Below are 23,728 nucleotides of genomic sequence, written 5' to 3' on the forward strand. Positions count from 1 at the left end.
GAGGTCTCTATTCCAACTTCCTGCTCAAAGCAGAGCTGACTTCAAAGTTAGATCAGCTTACTGCGGGCCTATGTCCAGCCCAGCTCCAAATATCGCCACGCACAGAGATTCCACAACCTCTCTGGGCCCCTGTTCTAGTGCTTTACCACCTTCATAGTGAGTGTCTTTCTTCCTATCACTTCATCCAATTTCTCTTGCGCCAACCTTAAATGGTGCCTCTCATTTGGTTCCTTCCCTCTGCTGAAGATAGCAATTCCATACCCCCACCCTCCATTAGTCTACTCCGCTCCAGGATGAAGCAACCCAGCTCCCTATGACTTCACTGCCATAAGAGCACACTGTTGACCTGTGTTCAACCTCTTGTCCAGGGCTCCAAATCTTTTTTGGCAGAGCTGTTCCCTAGCAAGTACGCTGCACACGGGTCATTCTGCCCCAGGTACAGGACTTTGAATTTCTCTTTGCTGAACTTTCTGGTAGTTCCTGTCAACCTTCTCCAGTCTACTGAAGTTCCTCTGAACGGCATCCCTGCTCTCCAGCATATTGACCATGACCTTCAAGTTGGTAGTATCACTCAAACTCACTAAGGATTCACTCTATCCCATCAGCCAAGGAATTAGAGAGTATGATGCCCTGGAATAAGTCTCTGAGAAATGCTACTGGGAACTGACCTCCAGGTAGAATCCCAGTGTTTGGCCACCACACATTTAACTAGGCAATGGAGGCAGTGACAAATACGGAGAAGAGGAAGGCAGCCTTGCAAGTACTAGATGATCAAGCACATAGAGAGAAAAGGTTGAGACTGAAACAACCCTTATTGGTATACATAGATGGAACCAAATTCAAATCTAATTTCTCTCAAAATGAAGATGCTGCATCAGGGGCAAGAAAAATTAATCAGTTTTTATTTTGAACGGGTTGCTCCAAGTGAAGTTGTGGTTTGGGCAAAATTTTTTGGGTTTTGTTTTTTGGTGGGTTTTTTGTTTGTTTGTTTGTTTTTTTCAGAGAATCCACCTGCCTCATAAAGAGAGTAACATTTTATCTGAGCAAGAGAACAAAGCTGAAATTAACGTTTGTCTCAGCAAAACCCTGACTAAAAATTCTACTGCGTAGTCAAAGAGTGCAGCCTTATACCAAAGAATGGCAACCAAAGAAGATTTTCATGTTTATAGCTTTAAAGGGAACCTTCCAGATATGACCTGGTGAAGAGTTGTCTAAGGCTTCTACAAATAGACAGGTTTTTTTCAACCCAACGAAACAGAGAGGCCTTGAAAGGAGGAAAAAAAAAAACCACCTCTGACTTTTTCTCAAAAGTTGCAGTGCAGATAGAAGAAAAAGGAGGAGAAAGCAATCTTAAAAAAAAAAAAAGTCAAAGCATTAAAAAAACCCCACTGTTGGCTACTGTGTATTCTGCCACTCACATGGCCCTAAGAAAAAGGATTTAAATCTCCTTTGTAAGTTTTACTGGACCCAGAAACTGAAGAAAACCCAAAAGTTGTAAGCAGAAAGCCAAGAGGAGCACCACTGTGAGGCACACGTTCTCTTCTCTAAAATATTTAGTTCTTAGTGTAAGGGCAAGAATTCCAGCACCTCTGACCAGTAAGTGATGCTACTCACAAAACCCAGGCCAGTGCAATGTCACTGACCATACTGCTCAAGACTTATGGGGCCACATTTCATCATCCTACAGGTGACTGCCTCCAGGAAATCACTACTTTGTAACACCACATTTGAGAAATAAACCCAGAAAAAAATGCATTACAGGAAGTCTTGGATTTGCCAGAAGCACTTTATGTTCATCTATATCTACTGCTATACCAGCAGTAAGGCACAATACGGACTATTTTCCACAAACACATAGAAGGAAACTGAGAAGCACTGATAATCCTTTACCAGTGTTTTATGTGGTTTCTCATTAGGAGATTTTTCGCAGTTTTTACTTTGTTGTGGCACAAAGTCAAAACGACAGAAATACTCCTTCCCCCCTACCCCCCAATCCACCTCACCATGCTGAGCATCTCTATTATCACTACTGCATTTGAAATACAGTAGCTTTATTACAAAGTGGTTTTAGTCACCAAAAGGAAATTAATCTTTTCTTATGTTGATGAGGATGCTACTCATAGAACAAGTGCATATAGCTGAACTAAGATGAAAACTTGTTTATTCGCATTCTTCATATCTTTCACTGTAATTGCAAGTTCATCTAGTCAAGATCAGACTTCCTTCTGGACTTTTAAAAACAAAATGAGGCACTGAAGAGTGTGCAGTAATATTACTGCCTTGACTACTATGCTATCAAAGTGGATGGAAGAAACATTTAAGGCGTACTAACATCCAAACGACATTTCACAAGAGGGTGAGAAAAATAGTCCATTACTTCAATAAATATCTGCTATGTTGTCTGCTCTTCTTTAAAATACTTATTAAAAAGGTTCTTTGTTACGAAGTCTGTATAAAGCCAAAATTTAAATGAGCAACTAGCACGCATGTTTGTGTGAACTGTGACTATTTCAGACTTATACAGGGATCCAAATCAATCTCCTTATCTGCTAAAACCTTGACTCTTTAAGCATACTCCGCAGAGAGATCATTCAGCTTCACAAATACGGACAAACCCTTCCTATGTTGAAAGCTGATGTAAAAAAGAAGTTAAGAAAATGCAGGAAAGCCAGCACTGGGACAGCCTTCCACCAAGAAACATACTGGCAAAAGTGCAGAAGTTTTTCACAGACGTTAGTGGAAAAAATAGCTCCCTATGTTTCCCAGTGAGGTGCTTCAGTAATCAGACAAGAGCAGCAGCAAAAAGAAACTGAGCATTAAGATAAAATGTAGGAAAATGTTACTTCATACGCTGTGAAGTCATAAGCCAGAAAACCTGACCAAGGGTTTATGTTTACCTTATTTATTATTGTTTTCCAAACACATTTTGAAAAACAAAGGAATTCTACAGGAACCTTACTGATACTACTTCTGGAATGGCTCACTGCTCTGGGGCTGTGGGGAAAAAAGTAACAATCAAATGTTCCATAGAAAGGGAAGGTGATTGTCTTCCCAACAGAAGTTTCCTAATGAAAGATGCTGGCACTGCAACCGTTACATAACATTTTCTTGTTGATTTTTTAAATTACTTCCATGTCCAAGTTTAGCACCTTAGTGCTCCGAGTCCACCTACAAAAGGCATGTGCCTTTTAAAAAGAACACCAGTGCACCACCACAAAGCTTGGAAGCTGTCACACAAACTGGCTGAACAACATGCCGGCCACGTGCCACAGTATCACCACTCCAACTTCTGTTCAATATTGTGTTTAAATTAAACTATGCCTATTCGGGGTTTTTTTCTCTCCATTTCTCTGCAGCAATATCTGAAAGAAATCTCCTTTGGAAGTCTTCTACAAGGTACATTAGAACTAGCAGCAATATCCATGATGCAGGTTCTGAAGAATCTTGTATCTCCTAGGATTACAGTTTTATATACAGAAAATAATCAAGGTTTATATGCATATGATTGAACTGCACTTTAGCCTAACAAAATCCTCCATTAAATCCTCCACGAACACATGCAGTGGCTTAATGTCCTGCTCTACACAGGCAGCCATATTCCAGCAGTGCTGCCATACACAAAAACATCATTATTGGACGGAGAGAGAGAGAAGGTAGTACGATGAAAAACATTGATAGACAAACTAAAAGACAGAAAGTGACTTTTCTTTCCTTCATGTTCACTTAATGATTGCTTTCTGCAGGAGACAGAAGGAGGAGAGCTGTTAATTATATCAAGAATACACCTCCAGGATAGAGTGAGAAGGGGATGCCATGGCAACTGGCAAATCAACAGTGAACAAAATGGTCACCCTTTGGTAGGAGTGAGACCATGAAAGAGCTCGTCCTTTTGTCCCCCCTACCTCCGCCTCCTCCTTCCTCCTCCTTTCTTGTCATCATTGCTGCATTAATAAAGCATACAGACAACACAGGTAAGACAACTTTCTCTGTAAGCAGTCTCTGACGTTTTGATGTGCAGGAAGAAAAGATGAAAATTAGCAGCATGTGGGTGGAACAAAAAGGAGGGGAAAACACATGAGGTAGAACTAGAGATCATTATTTTCTAATTATTTAATATTTTACTTATTGTCCTGGTTTTGCTGGGATAGAATCATAAAACCAGTTTTCTGTTCAGGAAAGCTGCATTTCTGAGAAGACTGCAGCACCTGTTACTGTGAGAACAAAGTTGATACGACACTTTCGTTTTAGTTCCTGGCCAGCCATGGTGTGGGGGGTTCCACAGTGACCAAGGCCTTGAGACAGCCAGGTGCTAAAGCCAGGAGGAGCGGAGGCCAAGGCAGCTGACCCAGGCTGGCCAACAGAAGTATTCCATACCGCAAACACCACGCTCCCCATCAGCTGGGGAGTCTGCTGGGAACAGCTGGCTCCTCCATGGCTGCCATCCCTGGAGGGTCTCTCCCGTCACTCTGCTCTCCCTGCGCTGGAGCTGTGCTGCTCACAGCGGCCGCCGACCAGCGGTCCCTGCTGGGAGCGCACAGCTCGCGACCACTATCTGGGCTGTGTATAGCTCTGTGTACTTTATATTGTTTTAGTATTAATACTAGTTTTATTGTTTTATTAAATGTTTCTATTTCAACCCATTTGAACACGCGAGTTTCCTTTCTAACCCCCAGTTTCCCGTTCTTGGCCGAGAGGGCGTTTTCAGGGGATAGAGCAAGTGCTTGCGTTTAGTCCGGAGGTGGGCTAAAACAAGACACTTACCTCCTCCCATTCCCAAAGTGCCTTTGCAGAAGGCTTTTAGCTGTTTCTCAAAGAGAACAGCCTGGTGGTTTGCTGCTTTGTGGTGCTTGTTTTTTTGGTGTGTGGTTTGTTTGTTTGTTTGTTTTTTTTATGTGAGAATTCGAGAAGAAAATGCTCTAGACATTCAAGGCAGGTCAAACAAGTCCCTCTCAAGTTTTCTCCTTGTAGGAAAAAAAGCCTAAAAGACCATGTCACTGCAATGCCGACTGCATTCCACAGGAGAAGGGGAAAAATCCCCTCAAGTGCCCTCTAGCTTTACTCGTGGAAGACAACTTTTTCTGTTCCACATAAAAAGTCACATTCACTGTAAGGTCCAACACAGAGACTGTAACATCACTAGACTGATGCTCAGGAGTCAATCTGAGCACTTTTGAGGTTATGCACGGTTCCAGCTGCAGACCCCCCATACAGCAAGCCCATCACCAAGATCCCCTAAAACTCTTCAGTACTCGGCTGCAATTTAGTATTATCCATTGCCAGCAGTGGGAAGAGTTAAATGCTGGTGAAAGAAGAAAACAAGACCTCAGTTCCCTGTTTTAGAACTAGAGTAGGACAGCAACAGCAGCACTTAAAACAGTGCCTTTCCTCAACAAATACTGCTTTCATATTACAGAAGCAGCAAAACTTTGTAAAAACAGGGATGACGCTGGCAGCCCACCAGGAGGCTGAAAGGCACGGCTGATTTGCATAACCTGATTGTGCCTTTGTGTTTACCATAAAATTTACTTGTTTTGATTCCAGTGACAGCTTCTTCATGAAGCATCATGTTTAATTGGATCTGACACTGAAAGCTGCTAAAGAGTTTTGGACTGCAGGTTTAGAAGGGGAAACAAAGAGAGCACTTAAGAGTTTGGCACCAGCCAGTGAGAGAAGGTGGTCATGGATGTGTTACTTTGGAAGAGGCGAGCGAGGCCAAGGGTGAAAGGGACAATTTGATCAGTCAGAAGAGTGCAGGGAGAGCTCAAGGTTTGGCATCTGGAGCAGGAAAGAGTGGTTGAAAATATCTTTTCTCTCCCTCACTCTTCAGGGATGGAGTTGGTCCCAGAGCAAGGACTTTTTGGCTAGGCAGCAGTGAGTCTTAAATAACTCAGCAATGTTGAAACAGTCCCTTCTCATGACATTTAGATGATATACTATACTGTGAGGAGCCAATAGAAATTTCAGCTGCTACAATGCTACCCATTACTAGGACTTTCTACATACAGTCCCATATTCTCAAGGGTCACAACACAGGACTAGAGACTTAGTGGCATTTTGGAACTTTGCCTTTGAACACTCTTCTATTTTTAGAGATGTTAAATCCAGCCCTCTGTGCAATTTTGATGTCTGCAATGTTTTCAGCTATTTGTTTTATATAAAATGAGTTCTCAGGATTGGCGATACAGCGTTATACCCTAACACACAACCACGAAGTTTTACCTATCCTCTTTAGGCTCTTTGTCATAACAGTTTCAACACTGGTGAAAGCTGTAATTTCAGTATTAAGGCATTCAATATTAAGTCCATTGTAATAAAAATACCTTTTCAAACTGCAAGTCAAGAAAAAAAGAAGACAGATGTGTTCTTAGACTGAAGTATTTTCACACGCATTAATAGAATATTTTGTGCACTACAAAGCTTCATCCTACCTTGTGCTGTATTAACTTTCTCATGCCGACACGACCTTAACAGTATCACAGACATCATCATTAGATATAAAATGAAGAATTTAATATGACCAATTTTAGGCAGTCAGTGGAAAGGCTTATTATAAATTCTCTAATTATCTAGAAGCCTCACAACTGCTTTCTGCCCGCACATCCCCTTCCTTAGTGCTTAGGACCATGCATTTCAGTATAATGCTATGTCAAGGTCAAACTAGTCTGCCTCAATCTTTCATTCTCCCTCAACAAGGCCTCCTTGGTATTCCATTTCCAGGGACCATTAATTTCATATGAAAATCGTAGTTGGCAAGACTAAAAATATATCTTATAACTCAAAGCAATAGCTCGCTACTTTCAGGATCTCTGCAAATCTTTTTGCTAACATTCTCAGGTTGAGAAAATCAAAGTAAAGAACAAGCATCCTTCAAAACGCTGCTTGGCCACAGAGCGAATTAATCTCTAGTGTAACTTTAGTAACTTAACTAATAATGACACAGTGACCACTACTGGATAGCAATTTCAGCGCAATTGATACCTGTATATCAAAAATCTTGCTCACAATTGAGAACTTAAATGGAAAAGGACAAAAAGAGGATAAATTACTTTCAGCCACACCCGTTCTCCAGACTGGTGTGCTCACAGCCATACAATTGCCTGTGCCAGCACAGAGGACCATACACCATGGCAAGGCAAGGAGGAGCCACCAAGGAAGCAGGCTTCCTTCTTCTAGCAGCAGTTCTCACTTTAAAGTGCTGATTTAACTATGCTACATCCTTATGCTATGACTCACTATCATGTCTTCTAGAGGTATTACTTTAAACAAAAAAAAATTCAGAAAACGCCAACACTAACTGCTAAGTTCAACCAGAACTCCTTACTTTCTTCCCTCATTTACAAAAGCCCATCAGATGCGATGGCTACCGCTCTCCCACCTTTTCCAGCTGCAGGACTACTCACTTCCTGACTTTAAATACAAGCATAAGCAATTCAACATCTTTGGAGTCATAACCCATGCCTGATGGGTCATTACTGGTGGTCATACATGCTTCTTTGGAAGCTACATAGTCTGAACTGAATTTAAGTAGTCTCTGGAACTTTAGTCTCTTATTTTTACAAACAGTGCAACAGGCAATACTGGAAAATGCAAATATTTGAGTAGGTACTTTGTTAAATCATCAACATACATTAGTTTAGTCATACGATCAACTCAGTGACTTCAACAAGAGCAGTTAAGTATGCAACAAGCAGCAAAACAAAATGCTCTGAAAGACTGATTATTATACTGTTGTAGCACATAAAATGATTTTTTTTTTCCAAAGCGTTCGCTAGGCAATCTTCCGTAATGCTGAAAACTGATCAGACAATATTGCTCTTGGTCTCTTAACTCTGAGGATATGATAAGAAAGATAAACAGCATTAATATCAGTGTTTAAGAATGTTGCATCACCACTCTTTAGATTCTGAACTGAAGTGTCCTAAAGTTCATGAATACATAACTTTTTTGAATTATTACTACAACAATAATTTTGGAATACTGAAAGAAATCTCCCAGCAACTTACAGTTAATATATGTTTATACCAACTACTGGAATCTTATCTGTTTATGATACTCTGTACCCAAACACCACAAAGGATTTTCCTTTCTATTAAAAGCAAAAAAACTGCACACATTTTAGTGTGCCATTGTCGTCCCTCCGTTTCACATCAGATAACGTCATAAGCTCAGATTTTACTTCACCATTATGGTTGAACACTAAATACGTATCACAGTAACACTGAACCTAGCCAAATACAAAAACAGAACAAATGATTCATAAAGTTAAAATCTTGATTAAAAAAATTCATAAAATTAAAAGTTAGAATATGGTAATATACATGGATTAGTTTATATTGTGTTTACTAGAGGCTTTTTCAAGCTCAGAAGTCCCTCTTTGGTAGCCTCTTTGAGCAAGTGTTTCAGGTCTTCAGCTTCTTCTGCATTATAAATTGAAAACCCAACCCCCATTAGCAGGATTTGGTAAAGCAAAATTGTGTTTGCTATGGTAAAACATCAATTATTCCTGAAAGTAACAGTTGGATCCAAACAAGTTTGAAAAGATGTTTAACTGGTAACATGATACTCAACTGATTTTGTGTAACTGGTAAGGTTCCTCACTGTAAGTTCTTAGTTCCTCAGTAAGGTTCCACACTAGAGCTCTAATGGTACAACATTTTATCCAAGTCTGTACTGAGTACACATAGGTACACCTCTCTGCTAAAGGTATTACAGCCTAAGCACAAGCATACTGCTAAGTATCCTGTAAAGACACTAAGAAACACCTGAACTACAAACAACAACCCCATGTATAAAGAACCCCTTTCTGAAATACAATCTTCTGTCCCTGACACGAGCCGCGTATGTTGCCACCCTATGCAAGATCTCATGACAGAATATCTACATTAATTTCTTTGTTGATGTGTCATATTTCCACAGAGAATATTTCAATTTCAACAGTTCTCCAGGAGCACAAATGTTTTGTGCCACAATCTTTTTCTGCCTTCCTCAAAGCCAGGAGCCAACCTTCCTAAGCCACTTCCCCATGTATTTAGCTGACTTTGTAGAAAAAGATGAGGAGAGTCTTACCGGCTCAATACACATTAACATAACATCAGTCATGAGGACTACGGAGGATTTCTGAAATCAAGTGAAAGGGTCACAATACTGCCAAGGTATTAAAAAGATTAGATCTCATCACAAAAATATAACCATGACTTTGTCAAATTCCATTTACTGATTGCTGTATTGTTTCCTGCTTATGCCTGAAGAGGCATATAAAAAGATTTCAACAGAGTTGTTAAATATTTAGGTTAAAACTTCTGGCTGATCTGGAAGAAGTTGAAAAGCCGTAATTCAAGTAACTCCTAATTTTAGTAGCAAGTGAAAACATCCATAAAGAAACCATACACTGCCTGGAACTGTAAAATGTAACAGCTAGCACAGAAAAACACACATCAAGGTGGAGTTTGTGTTCACTTTTTTTTTTTTGGACTGTCAATTTCTTGGGATAAACAACTGAAGAACCACAGGCCCTGTAAACCTACTCAAACTGTCCAATAACAAAGCACTTCTCTGGGCTGCGGCAGCTCTATAGGTGACATAATTTGTTTACAGAAGGCAAATACTTGCCAATTTTAAATAAAACAGATTCAGGCTGTTGAAAACAGACATATGTCTACAAGAGTGGCTATTCCTGTGTCTCCACAGTAATTCATTGTGTTATACTAGCAGTAGGGAAGCTTCACACAGCTTACAAGATCCTGCTAGAAACAGACAAAAATGAGACCGCAGTATGTGATAATCTCATTAGCTGGGACTGCTTCCTAAAAGGGAATGCTTACAAGCTTCAAAGTGCATCATGTTAAGAGGTATGTTTTATTTCAAGTGATTTAACAGGAAATCTCATCACTTCCAGTGCAGCTAAATACTAGCTCACCTATTGTATCTACTTTCAAGATTAATTTGCATACAGGTTTTTCACCATTCTAATGTTTGGCCACATGCCGGAGTAACTGTTGATTTTGCTGGAGGAGCTGGCATAGCAATCGCATACCCAGAATCTTCAAGAAAGCCTAGCAAGGAACTTGGCTGGTACACGCAAGTTTGTTGAGCAGTTTAAAAAGGTGAATGCATCCAAAAAGCACACGCTAACATTACTTTTTAAAGCAGCTTATTAACAAATTATTTTTATTTTGAAGTCATAAATCACAGTGTGATGACGCCTATTTTTTCCCCATGATAAACTAAAAAAGGCTTAACATGCTGCACTGAGATTTCTTTATTTAAAAAAAAATCTTAAATACCACACTATGAGCAAAGAAACATGTCTACTAGAATACCTCTCTTGACATTTCTGTTCATGTCTGTTGTTCAATGGAAAAACGTTACTGACTTTCGGAGGGGCACAAATTGGAGAAAGTTAATTCTACGAAAATCTAATAAAGAAAAACTCCCTCTACTCTTACATCCTCTCCTGTTACTCTGCTAGGAAATGTATTGTACAAATGCACATTTTAACTAAACACACACTGTTAGCTAATTTTTATCTCAGTATTAACAACTGGAAACCTTTATGGATACTCAAGACTCAAACTTTATACACAGCACAGAGAAAAAACCACAGGTGGGCACGCCTCCTGACAACTGAAAACACCACCATTTCAGGAGGAAATTTAGTGTGAAGGTAATCTTTCTAGAACAAATGCTGTGTAACAGAATCTGCCCTAAGGGTTTGAACCCACTCTACCCTCCTGGACAAGGCAATAATCACCAGTAAAACAATACCCATCAAAATGAGATGCAGAGAACAAGTACCCATAGATTCAAGAGAATAGTGCATGAAAACACACGGCTGAAGCTCCTTCCATTGGAAGGCACGTATCTTAAAAATTCCAGGTATTTTTTGTTTCCATTTCACAAGAGACACAGAAATGTCTGCTTTTCCTGAAGTTGCAGAGTAGACCACACTAAATCTTGTTACAGGAGTTGACCTACAGCCTCAATTTTCTTCAGCTCCACTAGGCAAAGAAACCTAAAAGGAAGACCTTTTAGCTCTATATAATACAGAAGGTTTACTTTGTAAGTTCTTCTACCTATTAACCAGCATCTCTAACACAGCTATCCTTTACTTCTGAGAAGCATGTGTCATGTATGTTAACACACTGAAGGGAAGACCAGGCAACATGCATTATTTGAGGTTAGGTTGAAAAGATCTAAAGGACAGAGGCAGTGTTCTGGTGATAGATACTGAATTTGCTTCAGAAACTAGAAGAATTACCTGAAGGTTTAAGAAATGCACTTGTTTTGAAAAACAAGTGAGATTGGTATTCAAATCCATTTCACATTAAGACAGTATTCCACTTGCTAACCTCAGAGATGTACCTCCACAAAAGCTCATGTTTTTCCAAAGCAGAGATAGGTGTATTTTACAGAAGAAAAGCCTCATCCAAATTGGGAGGATGAAGAGAAATTCTGAAAGATTTTACTGTCCTTCCATTTTTATGAAAATTAGGGCCTAGGCAAAGGGAAAGAATCACATGATGGAGAAGCAGGCAATTCTCCCCCTCCCTGCAACCATATTTTCTTTTTTTCTGGTAATTGGCAAGTTGGAACATGGTGTGTGGGTATCTCTACACTAGTCATAACACATTCTTCTCCTTGTACACTTCCACTGGGTAAGGCACAAGACAGAAAGATGAAGTTACAGGAGATGATGGGAAGATGAAATAACAGAAGAGATATTTGAGAGACAGAAGAGACAAACTGCAGAAAACCAAAATAAATTTCTGCAGCTCATAAAACAAGTTTTTTTTCAAGACGTTTCTGAAAGAGCTCTACTTTAAATCAGTACTGAACACAATCCAACATATTCACATAGTTATCTACCCTTCTTGTGCAGGAAACCTTAAGAGATGCTTCCTGTTTTACACACTTCAGCACGATACAAACCACTACTTGTGAAACACTCAAAGACAACAGAAGGCTTCTAAGTTGCTCTCCAACAGATTTTTTTCAAATAGTTTTAGACAAAACCTATTGTAATTACTTTTTGAGAGCTTGCAATCAATAACACAGACTATGCTTTCATAGAATAAAACATGCACAAACCCCCAGACGCTATTAAAACACAGACTATTACCTAGGAACAGATATTTTTCTTCAAAGCATATTTTATCTTCTAGTCAAAATATGCTGAGTAAGTGCTTCATTGTGAGCTGGCAGCAAAAATTACATAAAGTACAAAACTAGAAAATACTTTGGGGCTTTCAACTGATGGTTTGCTGGCAAAATGAATGACCACTAAACATGTCATTCATCCAGTTTTCTCCTTAGCTTTGATTTCACATTAAGAACTGATAAATAACCATCCCTTTAAAGCTCTGTAATAATTTGCTGGATAAACCCAGAAACTACAAGCTGAAAAACAGACTGAATAATATAAGAAGAGTAAAAAACAGATTCTCAACTATGCAAGTTGAGAGAAAAGATATTCGGTACCTCTAGAGCAGAGTGCAATGTTAGCAAGTGAATCACTGATGAGCTGTTAGCCCTTAGGGATCAGAGAGAAGTAATTACCATCCATGAAATGCTGAGGAATGATGTGGACATTAAGAAAATGGTAGTGTGCCATAAATATTTCAATTTGCAGATTCTTTGGGGTTTCCCCAAAAGCCTCTGGGCTCACAAACTGTCCTGCAAGCCTGACATAAACAGTAGCAATGACCCTAACAAAAAGGACGAGCTCCCTACACTAATATGGCCCCACTTACCTTAGATGACAACAATACAAGTGGATATTTCTAATTGCTCCAACCATTCAGCATTGTACAGGCTAAGTAATAAAAGCGTATTACAAACAGCCTGGGACTTCACAGAGCTTACCTGTTTCTGTGCTGATGCTCCCATATGCACCTGGCAAAACTTGACTGCCTGTTCAAGTGCTGCTTCTTCATCCACCTAAACACAGAATCACAACTAATGAAGTTGTAATTACTTAGCTCATCTATAAATCTAATTAAATTCAGATGAAATGGGGATGTAGAGCATGGGAGTAAGGGGCAGAAGCAGCACTTCTACGGGAGAACAAGTGATAAGTTATTCAGGAATATACATTCAAAGATACTCAACTCTCTCAATTCAAACTAAAATTTAGCATGAACAAACACCGCATAATTGGTATTATAGCTTTTAACTGCTTTCAGAAATTTAGTTCCAAAACATGGAGGGTCCTACTTTCCCTGCCACCAGTAGTGGTCTTGTCAAAAGAGTGGTTCTTTGGGACATATTTATCTCCCCAACTTTTGAACAGATATAGTGCCAATTTTATACTGCTTGGTTTGTCAGTTATTATTGTTCTATAATCAAGTCTGAGGTCACATAAAGAAATTACAATTAATGATAAAATACTTTACCTGTTTAATCAGCATGTATGTTTCAGACATGATCTTCTCAATTTTACCCAGGTCATAGGCCATAACTTTCTGACCTTGCTGCCATACCCGATAAGCATCGAGTAGAAGTGTTTTCCCAGACTCCACATCCTCAAGTAATTTCCTCTTCCTGCTTGATCTCTGGACAGGTTCTTCTGTAGGTACTGCCTGAACTATTCCTTTAGCTGCCTGCTGCTGATGTTTTGAGCTGATACTTAGCTCCTCCAAAGAAAGTTCTGGAGTCCGGCTCTCTGGAGTTCTCTCCTTTGAGTTCCTGCCAGACTGAAGACGGTCTGGCTCGCTGCGTTTATATGAAGAATCAATTTTTTCAGGGTCATTGGAATATCCATCAAGATCCATAGGCTCAACTGAACCAGGCCTAGAGAGCTCTTTAATTTCTTTGTCATTCTTGTCCTCTTGTTCCAGTATGTCCATAGCATTGGGAATTTGTCCCTGGGTCACTTCCTTTACTCCATTTTCAGTACTATGTACTACTCCATCTGATAAAACTGGCTTTTTGGGAAGGACATCTTTCCCCTCTTCAGCACTAGTTTTATTAGAGACGTCTGTTGTCATCCTTCCTGAAGCAAGGTTAGAAGACTTGGAACTCTGATCTTCTGAAACCTTAATAAAAGAAGTCATTCTTCTCTAACAGAGAAATCAGAAAGCATTTGAGCACAACTATGACTCCCATGAATATTGACAATGAGTATCTTTACATTACTGCCTCTGCTGAAGAAAATGCATTTATTCCATGTTCATTCTCATTTTTTCCCGAGTATTTATTAACCCAAGCCACAAGTCTTACAACTAAAGTATTATAAACAATGAAAACACCACAGAGAAATCAACAGGCTGAACCAAAGCTGCAATGCTTCCCCCGCCACCTCTACTTCAGTGTATACTATGGGATCCAACTAAAGGAAATCCCAAGATTTTAATAGCACAATATTTCCTTCTAATGCACTGAAATCCAAAGTGAACCTGTTTCTTTTGGCAGCTGCAGACCAACCTCAAATTTAAGAATCTTCCCTTTGGTTGCTCTTACATAACTTTCTTCTTGTTAGTAGATCATGTATGCTAAAGTCTGCTACAGTATTTTAATTTTTGTACCTTTACTTTGGTGATGGTCCAAAGGTAGAAAGCCTCAGTACGTCATCTCTTCCTTCAGAAATTGCTAATGATACAATTCTTCCATCCGGATTTATGAACAAACTATTTCATACAGAGTTCCAGTGTTCTTAAGGATGTTTTAATTCAATTTGTTAAGCTTATGCTCTGTTAACTTGGAAAACCCTTAGGAACAAGTTCTTCCTTGAATGTGTTTACCAAATAAACTTCAAAAATTTCCAGTTATCTTAACCTGGACACTGATTAGTCTCTAAATGACATTTCAAAATTAAATCTAAATTACAATTAAATGTAATAGCAGGTGTGGTGCTGTCAAGGACTAGCAGTTAAAAATGGCCAGGCATGTAATATCCGTTTGTCTGGTTTTGTTTTGAAAAAGGGATTTTAGTTCATTTTAAAAGGAAATTTCCAATAGACCCCACCTGAAAATGTAGCTGTTCTTGCACTCCATTCAACTACCATCATTTGAAACTTAAGGGGCAGTCAAACCAAACTTACAGCAATACATTCTCAAGAACTGTATTTGTTACTGGATTTCAAAAACGAAAAACAATGCTGGAAGACAGTTTCCTGCATAGTTGCATATAAACAAAAGGTATTAGAAATAAGTGGTAATAATGCAGCCCCTCAGCCTCAGGAGATTTAAAGAATGAGTACTCTGAACCTAGAAAAATTACTAAAACAACGACCATTAAAGGCACTGCTGCCTTACCTGCGTCAGATCGTTGAGAGTGTCCTCCAACACTTTCACTGTAAGCACAAAGGCTTGTTGGGCCAGAACTTGACGATCTGCATCACGCAAGTACTTCCTGTGCCACAGTAAGATAACAAATTAAGGTAACTGCCAAAAGCTGATAGGACTTTAAAAGCAAGAACCAGGACATTAAAAAAACAACAATGAAAACAAACCAACAAAAAAAAAAACCCCAACACAGCAATTTTAAAACAATCTCAAAGAAAGTAAACAAAACTGTAACACAGTTGCATATTGAAATATAACACTACCTGTGTTTCCCCCTACCTCTCCCCTCCCCACAATCATCAAAAATGACATGCATGAAGCAAAAGATAGCGCTATCTATAGAAGGAAGGGGGGAAATAAAAAAACGCAACATCCCCCCCCACACCAAACCCCAGAGCAAAACAGACAACCAGAATTAGAGTTCTCATATCAAGACTTCTGTGCCCCTCAAATATCAGCTTTTTATTCAAACCTTTTCTTGAAAAAGCATCACACAAAGCGATGTTGAACTGTCAGGTGATTTTTATGTTCTGGATAAAACATGCATGTGAGATTAAGGACAGCAAATCCTTTCTCGTTGGTCATATCAGTTGCCTTTGATCCTCATTTTTTCAAGAGCTAACACACCAGTGTGCTAATACCTTTTTCTTCTTAGTATTACAAAAAGAGTAATATTATGTGTAAAAATTATTCACTCTATAGCTTAATTTACTAGAGCGTTGTAATTTGTGTATTCTGACACAATGCTTTAGTCCACTTTTAAGAACATTTCCAGCCATCAATCCCACCTAATTGAGTTTAATGGAAAACTGAATTTCTATTTCAGGATTGGCTGGTTTTAATGAGGGCTAAAAATTAAGTAAGTAATTTTGACGGGTAGTATTTCAGTCAAAAAGCCAACATTATTAATAAACATATTTTCTCTCTACAGTACTAAATTGGTAATTTTATGGTTTGCTCTTCAGAGAAAAGACACAAAAACCTGACTCCTCATTAGTTCAATAATAACTAAAGTTCAGCTAAAATACCCCTAGTTTTAAAAACAGGGTTGTTACAGGCATATACCAGACACACCCAGAATATTTGCATTTATACGTTCCTGTAATGATTGCAGTTCACCATGGTTGGCACTGGCTGATCCAACACGTCAAATTACTTGTTTGTTAAATTCAGTCTAGACTTACAAATAACGTAATATTTTTAGTACAACTGTGGGCTTGCTTAGGACAGAATTTAAACCTTCTATGGTCCAGTGCTTCTGATATGCTAAAAGTCAAAGTATTTTTGGCTTCAAGTTTGCTGAACATGTGGTGACATATTCCCAGATATACGACGATCTATGCAAATTCACATGCACTCACACTCAAAAACACATGAAGAAACATTCAATGCCTCCAACTTATCGCCATCAATCATTCAGTTCAATTTCTCAAGCATTTTCCAGAGACTAATTTCAACATTTCCCACTTGGCAAGCTACTAGAATTTTACCTCGACTGCTTCAGTGTTTTCCTAGATGTTTATTTTGGTCTCCCCATTAATATGAATCTGTATATAGCTCATGTTAAATAGCTTCTTTTTTCTTAAATAAGGTTAATGCAATTAAAATTAGATCACCCGTGAATAGGATAAGCTTTTTAAATAGCATCAGCTGCCAACAGGCACATAACCATTGTTCAGTCAAGGATTACAGGAATGCAGGCTGTGACCTCCCTCACTGGACATCGCTCTTACGCAAGAGGCCAGCAGAGAGGTGCAGAAGCCATGATGCTGTGTTCCACCAGTGAATCCCTCCACATGACAGAAAGCCTCTGCAAGTCTGTTAAGAAAGCTGTATGCTGCTCTGAGTTTCAAGAGAAATGCAGTGAAATTCTAGACTCTATTATGGAATCGTAATCCTGAGAAAAATAAATCATGATTCCACTATATTCTGGAGGAAATCTGTCAAAAGACTTTTTTTCCTGAACTAAGAATGTCTTTAAATAAAATAGTTACACAGTGAACAAAACATATTCAGAGCTTTACAAAGTAGCATCTTAAAATAAATATATCATACTTTCCCTGATCAGGCGTCCTCTGTAGCATAGATGAGACTTTCAGCAAGGTGTTGTAATCCTTTAGTTGTGACAGTACGTTTAGCAGTAAGACAATAGAGCGGTTCATATGAGATGCAAAACTTCCTGGGCGGTCGATCTCATCAACGGGGATGCGCCAGATTCCCTGCAGAGAAAGGAAAAGAAGAAACCTCTAAAGAGGGATCCAACCAAAAAGGACAGAAACCTTAAAATACAGGTTGGATTCCACAGCATGGTGAACTTCACAAAGGGTCAGTGGAATAATGGGCAGACAAATGCTGCAGTCCTTTAAATCCAGATATCCCTGTCTAAAGTCAACCAATTCCTGCCAGCAACAAAAGAGGGAGGCTTGCAGAAGTCACAGCACACCTTCTAAATATGCTTCTGAACTATTCCCAGAAAAAAGAAAGCAAAGCTTAAATTATATTGTGCATTTTTCTTAAATGTCTGTGAACACACGTTCCTAAGCCAAAGCTCAACTACCATAAAACCCAAGGAATTATTTAAGTTTTCCTGGCCTGAAAACTGCTACTCTTGTGCAGCCACAGAAAGTTTCTATCTTCAAATAATCTGTAACTAAATGTCTTGGGAACTTGGTTACTGCCTTGGTATCATCAGTGTTCACCATGGCACTAACGAGTCTGATAGGAAGAATCAGATTCCTCAGCAGTATCCGTTTTCCAGTGGCAGATTCAAATACTTGTGCATACATCTTGAGCCTTCTAATTAAATTTCTGGCACACGGGAATCTTTAGGGAGACTGATAGAAAAATATAATTTAATTATGGTTAGTCAGCTTGGATTTTGCAATATCTAATAAGTCAAAGGAGATTTTTTTCCCAGATGTTTAACATGGATGCTGTCAACACACTAGTCAAACATATTTGAAAAAATACAATGCAAATACTACTATGCCTCCATGTTAGTATGTAACTTATATTGTGATCATTCACAAAAACTGCCATTACATCAGCGCAAACCCTTCCCTCATGCTTTATTCAGTTCTGAAACTTCTCCTGTACCAGGTCTTTAAGATGAAAATCCTCTGGTCACGTATACCATTTTGTGACAATGCAATAACGAATAGCCTCATTGATAAGAGTACCTGACTGAAAATGAATTTTGCTTTCCAAATCTGTTCAGAGAGCAGGATATACAAATATTTACTCTTTTATCCTTATTTACAGGTCTTGCTTTGATATTTTTAGCTTTACTTTCAGTGTGAGCAAAATTCTTCAGGACATAATGCAAAGTGAAAGCAAACAAAATTATTACTGCAATCATAAACATCTGACCACAAAAGAAGCAGATACGTAACTGGCTTGTCTGCAACAGACCCTCCCCCTACATGTCTTCAGAGAATCTGCAGTTCTACTCCATAGGATGTATAGGCACTTGGGAAAAAAGAAAACACATGAGTATCAGTGTTTTTAAATAGGAAACAATGACTTCAACTAGATATAATGCACAGACTGTTCTGCCAAATTTTCTTACTCTTGCTTTTCCTCATGCTCTCTACTCTTACTCCCTAGTGATCACAGAAAAAGCCATTTTTCCTCTTTGTTCCCTGAAGCTTTCTTTCAAACTTTTTTTCTGTAGCCTCCCTCTTCCAGAAAGTACCTAACACCGTACCATGACTGACCGCCGAAGCACAACCGTCACTTCCTCCTATCCCCAACTACCAACATCCACACGTACCTTCTGCGGCTCAGTGGCAAAGATCTTATCTGCTCGTGCAGCTCAGTAGCTTTCAAGCACATACAGATCTTGTAGGTAACAGTTCCACAAAACAGCACAAACTGTATTTAAATAGAGAAGCTTTTTCTTCCCCCAAACTATACAGTGACTTTCCTTTCAGGCTACAGATGAACTACACACATTCTGGAGCTGGTATTTTTTGCTTCTCTGCACGTATGTAAACTGGGTTTCTGCCAAATCCTAAAAGAACTGAACGCCTCATAATGGCACCACATTGCAACAACCTACTTAGCCGATTTAACTATACAAGACAATTTATGGTCAACTTAGATGCATACTGTAGGAATGGAAGACAGCCAATGTGTAGGTTCCTGGTCTTTTTCAGCATTATCTCATCCTTCATTTGAATTAGGCAGATCACTTGGAGGAAGCTTTTGGATACCGTATCTGGAATCAGCTGAAAACCATTTTGCAGCTCCCCTTCCTCACATACCCCGTGTATACACTTTAATACTACTCCAGAAATTACAATAATGCAGTAAACCCATGTGCGATTACAGAATATGCTAATTTTAGCTACAAAGCCATGAAAGCAACAAAGTCCATCTGATAGAAACAAAGCATGTATTTTGGGGAATGCTGCTCTTCTGTCTTTATAGAACAGGGCACACTGGAAAAGCTTAAATTAAAACTCACATTAGAGGTGTTTAAGTTTACTTTATCATTTCAATTACAAAAGGTCTTGTTTTAAAATGGAAATCAGTAACTTTTCATGTGTTGACTTGCAGTTTTACAAATGCAAAACAGCCATAAATAAGATTACTGTCCTGTGTTACATACCTGCCTGTTTCGCATGCAGTCTCAAGCCAAAAGCAGAAAGAAACCTGCCATTGTCAGAGCAATCTTCATTCCACCCACTGTGATTTTATTAAGCAATATGCAAAACACTGATGTTAAAGTGAGTATCAGAATGTATTTCATGAGCGATGTTGAATTCTTTTTAAGGTTGCAATTTGAGTCAGACTGAAGAAACAGTCTCATTCAAACCTCTCCCAAAGAGCAGTTTAACTAAGCCCAGCAGGCATGAATTTTTCCTTCCTAAATATCAATAAGCTTCAGGAAGAATACTTTTGAATTCAGATCATATACTGCAACCTTTTTAAAAAAAATAGCCTAGCATTCAGCTTTTCAAACATAATTTAAGAAAGATAGAAATACAAATCTTGTAAGGAAATAGCTGGGGAGGAGACTGGAAAACATTATTCAGTTTGACTAAAACTAAAGTTTTCAAATAATTTTTTAAATTCAGATTTGTTAGCAAAGTACCTCCCTTGAAAGTACATACACAGGAGTGCAGATCCTTGTGACAAACATTTGCAGTTCTTTCAAAGGTTTGTTACTGATCACCCACTCAGGCCACTTGACAAAATGGCTCTGGCCACCGAAAGGATTTTATGTCCAACACACCACTTGTTTGCTGGCCACCATTCCCACAGCTGAAAGGTTCTCCTCCCTTCTGCAACAGCCAGCGAAGCTGTTTACATGAAACTACAGGAAGGAGCAAGACGTTTCCAACAATTCCAAAATGCCTTTCAAGATCCAAAACATCAAGCTGCTTTCCATGCCTTCCTGGCTAAACAAACACTCTGTAAGAGCTGTGGGTGGGGGAAGCAAGCCCGATGCGCGCTTTCAGAAAAAAAAAAAAAAAAAAAAAATCTGCAGATAACTTAATACTGAACTGAATAATGAAGTCAGTGTACCATATTCCTGGTGACACTTTAAATTTTTTTTCCATCTTGAAACTTGCTGCAAGACCTCCCCTTGCAGAAAAATTGAAGACTCAGGGAGGAGGTTGAGAAGAAGAGGACCATGCTGCACAGGGTTTTGTGAGCAGGAGCTACAGCAACAGTGGATACTTTCTAGTTCAGTCACTGAAAATAGAAAGGAAGGAAGTGCTTATTATTCCTCCACACTGCTTACTCCAGAACTTTACAGGAGGGGATTCCCTGGGGTTTAGGAATGCCTCTCTGAGGAGGAAAGGCTGACAGTTCTCAACAAAACACAAACTTCTCTGGGGATGGCTGCTGCTGACACTGCAGAGCTTCAGAGTAAGCCATTTTCTACGCAGGGATCAAACTTTATCAATGCTCCATGGTTTCTCTTCTTAACAAAATGGAGAAATGCTAGTCATACTTCGGATAATCTGATTCACGTCTAACAAGCAAACAGATCAAGAAAACCTACTGCTACAAATAAAAAACTCCAATTACTTACGACTCAATTCTCTCTTTTTTTTTTTTTCTTCCAAGGGATCCCAGAAGTGCAAGTTGCACCACATACAAACTCAATTCCACTGCTGCCTTCAAGTGACCAAAGCAAAAACAAACACTCCATTTGCCAGTCTCAGTAACATCCTACTAAGAAGAGCCTTTAGTAAAAACAAGTCTAATTTAAAATATTATTTTAAGATTGTTATAAAATATGACAAAACTAACAAACCAACTAATAAAGTTGTGCAGGGAAGCCACTGATTAATAATGCAACAACCTACATACTTTAAAAATCAGAAGTTGAACTAAGCACAATTGCATAATCCCTGGAAAGTTCACACTTTCCTAAACTTTTTTTTTTTTAAAGCCTCTGTTTTAATACAGCATTAAGCACAACATACTGAAGTACTACTAGCTTTACTCGCGTCCTCTCTTCACAGTTACTTAGCTCATCATAAGATCTTGCACTGAGGGCCTGAAAAGGAAAGGAATATGGTTCAAGCTGAACAGTTTGAACTCACAGGATTTGAAACGTCACTCTCTTCAGCTAAAAAAGTACAGCACAGACCCTTGAATATCCCTACTCCTCTCTGTAAGCATCACTCTCTTCAGTGTTCAAGTTGGTAAGTGTGTGTTTGCTTGACTCATGACTTCCTGCTAGTTCCGAGCATAACCATTAAAACCACTGCCCCCTCTCCTATTTAGCAAATTACTAAATCACCTTTTCTCATTCAATCTTGACATGCTCCCACAACTCTTATTATCTTACTCTGTCACTTGATTTTGGCTTTTCTTCTTTTCTACAGACAATTCTATTATTTTTCTCCCTCAGTTCCTCATTTCATCCACACTACTATTCAGTATGTAGCTGGAACCATTCCACCTCTGTGAACAGGAATGCGAGTGGGTACAAAAAGTATGGAGAAATGAAAGCAGCTATATTCAGAATATTAAAATTATTAGCTGCAGTGACTTGTGTCATCAAGAAAAAAAAAAAGCAGCCCCTGCTTTCTGTGAGTGACTTTGCCAATTTCAGAAAAATCTTACAAGCTTTTACAGAGTATTTAAGCAGCAGTTTTGTTGTCTACTGTTAAGTCTTGTTCACATAGTACAGTAACAATATACAATACAGTATGATACTAAATGACATTTTATTAACCTGGAAAAGGAAACAGAAATAAGGCAAAACTGCAGCAACTTCCTTTTAATAAAGTCAGAACCAAGCAGGATTACAATTCCTGGTCTACAGGTAAATACTGTCTATTTCTTTTTTTTTTTTCTCCTTCTTTTTTAAATACACACACACTTGGAAGTAAATAAACAGCATATATGCTTTCTGGAAGGACTGTGGAACTCTGCAGCATTATACTAGCAAGAGAGCAGCATGAAAAATATTGACAAATGAAAATGCTCCACATGCTCCAATTATCATATGCTGATAAAGAAACATAATGGACAATTTTCACCTCTTGTTGAAAATACATAGGAAGATACAACATATTTTCAGAGTCTTAAATTTCAGATTTTTCCATTTCCAGAACAATCATTTTACAGTTGATTTGACATTAAATTTCTTTTAACCCTATGAAAAGAACACCCAGGCCATACCCACTTGGAGAGACTATTACATGTGAGAATGAGTCAGGGACACAGACACACAAGGCAGGGAAAGGGAGTAATTTCCTTGCTGCATAAGCAATTATATAAAACCAGAAATGCCTTGTTAAGATGACAAGTTACAAGTTTAGGTGGAATTAGTGAAACAGAAACTGAGGTCTACAGATAGCCTTTGCAAAACATTGGGTTTGGCCGTTTGCCAGGCAGAACCTAGAGGTTTTTTGTTCACTCCCTCAGGAGGCTTGAGGAGTTTTTACTCAGATGGTTCCCATGTACCATGTGATTTCACAACGATGTCAACAAAAAGTCAGTCTCTTTTAAAGGGAAATGGCTAACTAGACTATAAAAAAAGGAACTGAAGAATCCATTCTACTCCCTAGCTGCAATGGAAAGAAAGACAGAAGAAAGCAAGAAGGAGCAACAGGCTGTTCTCTTAAAACCTGTTTTGAAGGTGCAATCCTGTTCAAGCAATGACACAGCTGCACTCCGTCCAGAGCTCTGCAACAGTGTGCCTCAGGCAGACATCACCCACTTGAAAATCCAGGAAACACAGGAGGAGTGAGCATAATGCATTATCCCAAGGACAATGAGGAACTGCTCCCCCCACTACTTTTCCAGGTTAACGTCAACAGCACTGGTGGAGTATCCTTCCCCAGAGTAGACCAAGAAACAATCCTTAGATACCCTCTTGTCTGGCCCTCCATTTCTCTACTCAGCAAATCCAGGGTGCTAAAGCAAAGGTGGATTGGAAGATACAGCTGTGGAACACAGATTTCTGTCGCAACGT

General features: G+C 39.0%; 1 protein-coding gene across 1 annotated transcript in view; it reads right to left on the minus strand.

Moving 5' to 3' along the window:
• Positions 1–18,068, minus strand: part of LOC104626118 (calcineurin-binding protein cabin-1-like) — a gene marked incomplete at its 3' end in the record, with an annotated part of 20,178 nt that extends 2,110 nt beyond the window's left edge. The window contains exons 1-5 of the mRNA XM_010293950.1: positions 17,958–18,068; positions 17,338–17,528; positions 15,253–15,349; positions 13,392–14,033; positions 12,862–12,936 (exon numbers count right to left, since the gene is read on the minus strand). Coding sequence (XP_010292252.1) covers positions 12,862–12,936; positions 13,392–14,033; positions 15,253–15,349; positions 17,338–17,528; positions 17,958–18,068 — 1,116 coding nt within the window. The remainder of the gene's footprint in view (positions 1–12,861; positions 12,937–13,391; positions 14,034–15,252; positions 15,350–17,337; positions 17,529–17,957) is intronic.
• Positions 18,069–23,728: the final 5,660 nt, after the last annotated feature.

The sequence above is a fragment of the Phaethon lepturus genome, unplaced genomic scaffold (assembly GCF_000687285.1).
Source record: "Phaethon lepturus isolate BGI_N335 unplaced genomic scaffold, ASM68728v1 scaffold12479, whole genome shotgun sequence".
Classification (NCBI taxonomy): Eukaryota; Metazoa; Chordata; class Aves; order Phaethontiformes; family Phaethontidae; genus Phaethon; species Phaethon lepturus.